The sequence below is a fragment of the Mobula birostris genome, chromosome 31, assembly GCF_030028105.1.
Source record: "Mobula birostris isolate sMobBir1 chromosome 31, sMobBir1.hap1, whole genome shotgun sequence".
Classification (NCBI taxonomy): domain Eukaryota; kingdom Metazoa; phylum Chordata; class Chondrichthyes; order Myliobatiformes; family Myliobatidae; genus Mobula; species Mobula birostris.
This window is the reverse complement of record NC_092400.1, coordinates 38,624,486-38,634,107: the sequence shown is the minus strand read 5'-3', so window position 1 is coordinate 38,634,107 and position 9,622 is coordinate 38,624,486. Positions and strand designations below refer to the sequence as shown.

Sequence of the window (9,622 nt, the reverse complement as noted above, 5' to 3'; positions counted from 1 at the left end):
CAGGAGGGGCCTTGAGAAGGCCTTGGCAGACAGGATGAAGGAAAACCCCAAGGCATTCTGAAGAGAAAGAGGATAAGACGTGAGAGAATAGGACCAATCAGTGGATGACAATCAATGACAGTGGACAAGTGTGTATGGAACTGGAGGAGACAGCAGAGGTACTTAATGAGTACTTTGCTTCAGTATTCACTACGGAAAAGGATCTTGGTGATTGTGGGGATGAATTACAGTAGACTGAAAATCTTGAGCATGTAGATATTAAGAAAGAGGATGTGCTGGAGCTTTTGGAAAGCATCAGGTTGGATAAGTCACCAGGACCGGACGAGATGTACCCCAGGCTGCTGTGGGAGGCAAGGGAGAAGATTGTTGAGCCTCTGGCAATGACCTTTGCATTATCAATGGGAACACGAGAGGTTCTGGAGGATTGCAGGGTTGCGGATGTTGTTCCATTATTCAAGATGGAGTAGAGCTAGCCCAGGAAATTATAGACCAGTGATTCCTGTGGTTGGTAAGTTGATGGAGAAGATCCTGAGAGACAGGATTTATGAACATTTGGAGAGGCATAATATGATAAGGAATAGTCAGCATGGATTTGTCAAAGGCAGGTCATGCCTTACAAGCCTGATTGAATTTTTTGAGGATGTGACTAAACACATTGATGAAAGGAGAGTAACAGATGTAGTATATATGGATTTCAGCAAGGCATATGACAAGGTACCCCAAGCAAGACTTATTGAGAAAGTAAGGAGGCTTGGGATCCAAGGGGACATTGCTTTGGGTATCCAGAATTGAATTGCCCATGGAAGGCAAAGAGTGGTTGGAGACGGGTCATATTCTGCATAAATGTCAGTGACCAGTGGTGTGCCTCAGGGATCTGTTCTGGGACCCCTACTCTTTGTGATTTTTATAAATGACCTGGATGAAGAAGTGGAGGGATGAGTTAGTAAATTTGCTGATGACACAAAGGCTGAAGGTGTTGTAGATAGTGTGGAGGGCTATCAGAGGTTACAGCAGAACAGTGAGAGCATGCAGGATTGGGCTGAGGAGTGGCAGATGGAGTTCAACCCAGATAAGTGTGAAGTGGTTCATTTCGGTAGGTCAAATATGATGACAGAATATAGTATTAATGGTAAGAATCTTGGCAGTGTGGAGGACCAGAGGGATCTTGGGATCCGAGTCCATAGGATGCTCAAAGCTGCTGCGCACGTTGGCTCTGAGGTTAAGAAAGCATACGGTGCATTGGCCTTCATCAATCGTGGTATTGAGTTTAGGAGCCAAGAGGTAATGTTGCAGCTATATAGGACCCTGGTCAGACCCCACTTGGAGTACTGTGCTTAGTTCTGGTCGCCTCACTGTAGGAAGGATGTGGAAACCATAGAAAGGTGCAGAGGAGATTTACAAGGATGTTGCCTGGATTGGGGAGCATGCCTTATGAGAATAGGTTGCATGAACTCGGCCTTTTTCCTTGGAGCGATGGAGGATGAGAGGTGACCTGATAGAGGTGTATAAGATGATGAAAGGCATTGATCGTGTGGATTGTCAGAGGCTTTTTCCCAGGGCAGAAATGGCTAGCATGAGAGGGCATAGTTTTAAGGTGCTTGGAAGTAGGTACAGAGGAGAGATGAGGGGTAAGTTTTTTTGATGCAGAGAGTGGTGAGAGCATGGAATGGGCTGCCGGCGACAGTGGTGGAGGCAGATACGATAGGGTCTTTTAAGAGACTCCTGGACAGGTACATGGAGCTCAGAAAAATCGAGGGCCATGGGTAACCCTCGGTAATTTCTAAAGTAAGGACACAGCTTTGTGGGCCGAAGGGCCTGTACTGTGATGTAGGTTTTCTATGTTTCTAAGTCCCTGTTCTTTAGCAATACGATAGCATAGCGGGTGTACAGTCCAGTCATTGGGTTCATTTCCCACCACTGTCTGTAAGAAACTTGTGCTTTCTCTCCATGACTGTGTGTGTTTCTTCTGGATGTGCCAGTTTCCTTCCACATTCCAAAGGTGTATGGGTAGGGTTAGTAAATTACGGATATGTTATGTTGGTGCCAGAAGCTTGGTGCTCCCAGCAAATCCTCAGGCTATGTGTTAATCATTGAAGCAAATGACTTATTTCACTGTATGTTTCAATGTACATGTGACAATAAACATGACATATTCTCAAACAATAGGGAAGAAATTGTAACATCCTCACAACTATGTGGCCCTTTCCAAAATGGAGAAGGCACAGTAGGACCCAGATCTTAATGGGAAAAGTCAGAAGGAATGTACCATCCTACTACCCACCTACCCCAGCACCAAGCACTGCCTCCTTCTCCTGTGCCCATGTCTACAGATCCTGCAGAAGTCCCTTCATCTATTTCAGAACCCATATAACTGGAGTGAAGGAAATCATCCTTGAACTCAAGGGACTGTTTAAGATGAAGACAAGTCACTGGTTGCTGGGCTCACAGCTAGAAGGTGCCCCCCACCAGAAAAATATACCCATATAGTGGTTATGTTTTTCTCAAGGGCTCAAAGATGCTGTGCAAATTGATAGGGTGGTTAAGAAAGTGTATGATATGTTGGTCTTCATTAGTCAGGGGACTGAGTTCCTGAGCCATGAGGTAATGACTTCAAAGCATAGAAACATAAAAAAACCTACAGCACAGTACAGGCCCTTTGGTCCACAAACCTGTGCCGAACATGTCCTTACCTGAGAAATTACCTAGGGTTACCCACAGCCCTCGATTTTTCTGAGCTCCATGTACCTATCCAGGAGTCTCTTAAAAGACCCTATCATATCCGCCTCCACCAGTGTCGCCGGCAGCCCATTCCACACACTCACCACTCTCTGCATAAAAAGCTTACCCTCCTCTGTACCTACTTCCAAGCACCTTAAAACTGTGCCCTCTCGTGCTAGCCATTTCCGCCCTGGGAAAAAGCCTCTCACTATCCACACGATCAATTCCTCTGCTCGTATAAACCTCTGCTGAGACCACACTTGGAATATTATGCTCAGTTCTGGTCGCCTCATTATAGGAAGAATATGGAAGATTCAGGGACAGTGCAAAGAAGAGCTCGTCTGATGAAGATAGGTTGAGTGAGCTGGGGTTTTCTCTCTTGGGCAAAGGAGGATGAGAGGAATCTTGATTGCGCAGGGTACAAGATGATAACAGACAAAAATCGAGTAAACAGCCAGAGACCTTTTCCCAGAGTAGAAACCGCTAATACCAGGAGGCATAATTTTAAAGTGATTGGAAGCAAGTATAGGGGTGGTCTTTTACACAGAGAGTGGTGGGTGCATGGAATGCCCTGCCAGGGATGCAGAGAGAGGCAGATACATTAGGGACATTTAAGAAACTTAGTCAGGCTCATGGATGAAAGAGGAATGGAAGGCTGTGCTGGAGAGAAGGGTTCAATTGATCTTGGCATAGGTTATAATGTTGGCATATCGTGGGCCAAAGTCCCTGTACTATGCTGTTGTGCTCTAAGTTCTATATTCTAAAATTAAGAAGCATTAACAAGCAATGAAACCAAATAGCCAATAAAACCTGCTGCTTCATAACATTTATTCATTAGATTAGAAATTTGTCCCCAAAATAAATACAACATTGACAAGAGTTGCGATTGAATAGCTGGTTCAATATTACAAAGAGTGACACATATACAAGAGTGCGGAGCGAAGCACTTCTTAAAAAAAAAACCCTATGCTACAAAAATAGAAATACATGTTTGCCACCACGTATCGTTTAAGGAGATCATGAAAGTCTCGCCACTTTTTATGGGGAGGGAAAATGTTCCCATTTGGGAATTACTGAAATTCTATTGAAATAGAATGGAGGAATGGAATGTTTTAAGGGGAACTTAAGGGGGAGTCAGAGGATTTGCTTTGAGAATTATATAGCCAAGACATAGATTATCTCATTACATTATCTTCCCTATTACAAACCCATTTTTCAGCCTCATATCCATGGTAGTTCCTTACATCTCATGTTCCATTTTGCATGTATTTTTTAAAACTTTCTAATCTCTTATATCCTTGGATGTGTTGGTTGTTAACACCAACGATGAATTACACTGCAAGGTTTGATGTACATGGGGTAAATCTGAACCTGAACCTGAATTTTTATCCATGTAATTTTACCTCCCATTTAATTATTTATACAGCAGCTTTCTTCTGAATGTTTGCTTTACCCATCTATTATCCACACCACTCCTCACCTTTTCTGTCTCCATCATGGATTCCTGACCCTACACTCTCCGCTGTACCTTTTAATTTTCGTGCACACACTGACTCAAATATTTGACACACCCAGGCCAAGTAACTGGAACTTCATGCCCAGGTGGTCAGAAGCCTGAAACCGGGCTGCTTCAGGAATCTATGGTTTACTAATGGTAGTGTAGTGGTTATCAAGACACTATTATAGCTTGCGGTATTGGAGTTCAGTTCTGCCGCTGTCTGTAAGGGGTTTGTACGTTCTCCATGTGACTGCGTGGGTTTCCTCCCACAGTCCAAAGAAGTACAGTACTGATTGGTAGGTTAATTGGACATTGTAAAGTGCCCTGTGATTAGGCTAAGGTTAAAAAGCTAGATTGCCGGGTGAGTGGCTCATTGGGAAGGAAGTGCGTTTCATTTGAGAGGACGAGAATATAACAGCAAGGATGTAATCCTGAGGGTTTATAAGGCATTGATCAGACCACACTTGGAGTACTGTGAGCAGTTTTGGGCCCCTTATCTAAGAAAGGAAGTGCTGGTATTGGAGAAGGTCCAGAAGAGGTTCATGAGAATGTTCTCAGAATGAAAGGGTTAACATATGTGGAGTATTTGATAGCTGTGGGCCTGTACTCGCTGGTTTAGAAGAATGAAAGAGGATCTCATTGAAACTTATCAAACATTGAATGGCCTAGATAGAGTGAACATGGAGAGGGTGTTTTCTATAGTGGGGGAGTCTATGACCAGATGGCACAGCCTCAGAATAGGGAAATGTCCCCTCTACAGCACAGATGAGGACGAATTTCTTTAGTCAGATTGTAGTGAATCTGTGGAATTCATTGTCACAGACAGCTGTCACTGGGTATATTTAAAACATTGGTTGATGGGTTCCTGATTAGTAAGGGAGAAGGCAGGAAAATGGGGTTGAGAGGGAAAATAAACCAGCCATGATTGAGTGGAGGAGCCGACAGAGTAGCCACATAGCCTATGTCTTGTAGAACCAACACAGGGTGCTGTTTGGAGCTGAAGAAGAAAACAGGGGTGATAAAGAGAAGGGAAGGTGCTCCAGATGGAATGCACCATGTGCTACATTCCTTTTTAATGACAAGTTAAGTTGAATGGGGCTTGGTGGGTAACAAAATCAGTCAGAGGGAACAGCATCTAACGTCAACAATGTAAGAGTGGATGGGCTGGTTTACCAAGGCTCTGGCCGAGACAGAAATAGTTCTCAGGCCATATAATGAGCAGGCAATTTATAATTCAAAGCTGGATCATATGACAGATAGTCAAGGATTCTATCAAATATACATGAACTCACTGATGTTGGTGCATTATTAAAAAGTTTTTGCAGTGGCCCAGACTAGTGTGTTGATTCCTGATATCCAGTTGGTGTGGATAGGGATGTTCCCAAGTTGTTTTCTTCCCCCTGTTTTATATAATTTTCCTGCTCTGCTGTTGCGGGCGGGGTGGGGGGGGAGTCGGGTTCGGTTTCCATCAGCAGATTCATACTTTCGGGAGCAGGGGGGTGGGGGGTGGTGACAAAGTGAATAAAAGCTAGAAGTTCTTGAGGCAGGTACAATGAATGACATTCAGTGGGCACCCGGATGGGTACACGAATAGGAAAGATTTAGAGGGATATGTGCCAAACTTGGGTAAATGGGAGATAAGCATGGTGGTCAGCATGGATAAGATGGACTGAAGGGCCTGTTTCCATGCTGTATTACTCTGTGACTCCAAGTCTGGTAATTCCACAGCACCTTTATATTCAGTTGTGTGACATCCTAGCCATTGAATTACAGCAGAGGGGGGTTGACTGTTGTTACATGAAAAATGTGGTAACCAGTCTGTTCACACTCCCTCAAGTTAGTGATAATGACCAGATTAATTTTGGGGAATGTGGAGCCAGGATTAAGTATCAACTGGGAGGATGAGATAAACTCCCCTGAATGTTAAACAGTACCGCAAAAACATTAAAACGATTGAAGAGAACAGATGGACCAATATCCCAAGCAGTCGGCAATTCTGGAGTAGCTGCCTTCATTTTATGCACTGAAGTGTCAGGAGTGGGATGTGAACCCTGAACCATTTGATCAGGGGCAGAGGTGATGCCCAAACCACCACGTCAAGGATTTGCCTGAAGTGCTCCCCTAGTGGTGAGCCCCTGTACTGAATTAGAAATGATCAACTGTGAGGTTTTGATTTGTCCGCCACAAAAGGCAGGATCTTCCCCCAAGTTACCTGTTTCAATTTGACTTCCCATTTCCACTCAACATGTCAGTCCATTGCCTCCTCTACTGCCACAATGAGACCACATTCAGGTCAGAAAAGCAACTCTTTATATTCCATCTGGGTAGCCCCCAACCTCATGACAGTAACACCGATTTTCTCTAGCTTCCAGTAATTTCTGCCCCCACCCAGTTTGTCTTTTTCCATTCCTCATTCCAATTCCCCTCTCATCCTTTCTCTTTTTGTCAACTGCCCATCTCTTCCTTCTGGTGCCCCTCTTCCTTTCCTTTCTCCCATGGTCCACTCTCCTATCAGATTGCTACTTCTTCAACCCTCTTACCTTTTCCAATTATCTCCTTCCCCCCCACTTCCCCACCCATCCACCTCTTCTCCCCTATCACCTGCCAGCTTGTACTTTTTCCCCTCCCCCCACCTTCTTATTCTGGCTTTTGCCCCTTCCTTTACAGTCCTGATGAAGGGTCTTGGTCCAATCCATTGACTGTTTCTTCCTCTCCATAGATGCTGTCCGACCTGCTGAGTTCCTCCAGTGTTTTGTGCATCGCTTATTTCAATCTGGAACTAAGTTCCAGCAGCCATGGAGAGAAATGAACATCAATGCAGCGAGTGGTGAGATCCAGAACCCCGCAATCCCAGTGACGAGTACGGGGACTCTGCCCGTCTGCTTCTGGGACAGTGAGGCATAGGGTGGTGGTGGTGGCAGCTATAGAGGGGCAAGCATTGAAGGGAATTTCCCCCTCAAAGTTGACTGGCCCATGCTCACTACTATCGGCCCTCCTCTTCTTCAGTCATCACCCCCAAACCTGTGGCACCCTGTGATTCTGGTTGCACAGTCTGGACAGTCTCCACCAAGCTGCCGCTGGGGAGTACGATGTAGCGGGCGCTGACGTTCCGAGCTCTGGGCTCTCTCAGGTTCTCCTTGCTGTTCCATATCCCATAACCAAAATAGACAAGAAAACCTTTCAACAGAGAAGATGGTATTAGAAGCTCCAAAGTTATCAACAATAATTTGATCTGTATAAAGAGAATGCAAGACAAGGGTTTCACTGAACCTTGATGCATTTGATAATGATAAAAAACCAACTTCATTACTAATCTAACACACAGAAATGCTGGAGGAACTCAGCACGTCAGGCAGCACCTGAGGAAAGGAATAAACAGTTGACGTTTCAGGCCGAGATCCTTCATCAGCACTCTGCCCAAAATGTTGACTGTTTATTGCCTTTGATGCTCTAAAACATCCCAAAGTTATCAAAGAATGATAGATTGGTGACATAACATTGAATCACACCACATTCACCTTACGGCGGCCTAGGTTTCCTCTGGGTGCTTTGTCTTCTCATATCCTAAAGGCATGTTGGTTGGTAGATTAATTGGCCACGAGATAAGTGGTAGAGTGTAGGGGGAGCTGATGGGAAAGAGGGGAGAATAAAAGATGGCGTTTATGTAGGGTTAGAGTAATGGGTTTTGATAGCTTCGGCAGTATTGGAGGGCAGAGGGCCTTGTCCCTGCTGAAATGAACTTGTTAAGTAAATACAAAGATCTTAAAGATTTGCTTTATTTGTCACATGAACAGTGAAATGCAGTGTTTGCATCAAATTAAGTCAGTGGGATTGTGCTGGGCAGTCCAGTGCCAACTTAACATGCACAACATACAAACCTCACCGCATATCTTTGGAATGTAAACTGGAGCACCTGAAGGAAACCCATGGGGCCATAGGGATTACACACAAACTCCTTACAGATGCGGTGGGAATCGAACCCCAATCTCACTGTGAGGTGACTACATTAACCGTTATGCTACCGTGCAACCCTTAGGCAGTTTTGGATGAAAATAGGTGACTCCTGAGGATCTGAACTGGAAGAAGGCCAAATATGAAGAAATGAGAAAGGATCTAAGCAGCATGGATTGGGACATCCTCTGGCAAGGATGTGATCGGTAAGTGGGAAGCCTTCAAAGGAGAAATTTTAAGAGTGCAGAGCTTGTATGTTCCTGTCAGGATTAAAGGCAAAGTGAATAGGAATAAGGACCCTTGGTTCTCAAGGGATATTGCAACTCTGATAAAGAAGAGAGAAATGTATGACATGTATAGGAAACGGAGTAAATAAGGTGCTTGAGGAGTATAAAAAGTGCAAGAAAATACAAACGTACTTAAGAAGGAAATCAGGAGGGCTAAAAGAAGACATGACGTTGCCTTGGCAGTCAAAGTGAAGGATAATCCAAAGAGCTTTTACAGGTATATTAAGAGTAAAAGGGTTGTAAGGGATAAAACTGGTCCTCTTGAAGATCAGAGTGGTCGGCTATGTGCGGAACCGAAAGAAATGGGGGAGATCTTAAATGGTTTTTTTGCGTCTGTATTTACTAAGGAAACTGGCATGAAGTCTATGGAATTAAGGGAAGCAAATCATGGAAACTGTACAGATTGAAAAGGAGGAGGTGCTTGCTATCTTGAGGCAAATTAAAATTAAAGTGGATAAACCTTGAAGGAGACTAGTGTTGAAACTGCAGGGGCCCTGGCAGATATATTTAAAATGTCGGTATCTATGGGTGAGGTGCCGGAGGATTGGAGGATAGCTCATGTTGTTCTGTTGTTTAAAAAAGGATCAAAAAGTAACCCGAGAAATTATAGGCCGGTAAATTTGACGTCGGTAGTGGGTAAGTTATTGGAGGGAGTACTAAGAGACAGAATCTACAAGCATTTGGATAGACTGGGACTTATTAGGGAGAGTCAACATGGCTTTGTGTGTGGTAGGTCATGTTTGACCAATCTATTGGAGTTTTTCGAGGTGGTTACCAGGAAAGTGGATGAAGGGAAGGCAGTGGATGTTGTCTACATGGACTTCAATAAGGCCTTTGACAAGGTCCCACATGGGAGGTTAGTTAGGAAAACTCAGTCGCTAGGTATACATGGAGAGGTGCTAAGAAGCCAAAGAGTGGTAGTAGAGGATTGCTTCTCAGAGTGGAGGCCTGTGACTAGTGGTGTGCCACAGGGATCAGTGCTGGGTCCATTGTTATTTGTCATTTATATCAATGATCTGGATGATAATGTGGTAAATTGGATCAGCAAATCTGCTGATGATACAAAGATTGGAGGTGTAGTGGACAGTGAAGAAGGTTTTCAAAGCTTGCAGAGGGATTTGGACCAGCTGGAAAAATGGGCTGAAAAATGGCAGATGGAGTTTAATAC

At 44.3% G+C, this 9,622-nt stretch overlaps 1 protein-coding gene across 1 annotated transcript in view; it reads right to left on the bottom strand.

Moving 5' to 3' along the window:
* Nucleotides 1–6,864: 6,864 nt before the first annotated feature.
* The window catches only part of slc7a4 (solute carrier family 7 member 4), a 95,470-nt gene continuing 92,712 nt past the window's right edge, over nucleotides 6,865–9,622 (bottom strand). Inside the window, exon 5 of the mRNA XM_072248047.1 lies at nucleotides 6,865–7,393. Coding sequence (XP_072104148.1) covers nucleotides 7,200–7,393 — 194 coding nt within the window. The 3' untranslated portion in view covers nucleotides 6,865–7,199. The remainder of the gene's footprint in view (nucleotides 7,394–9,622) is intronic.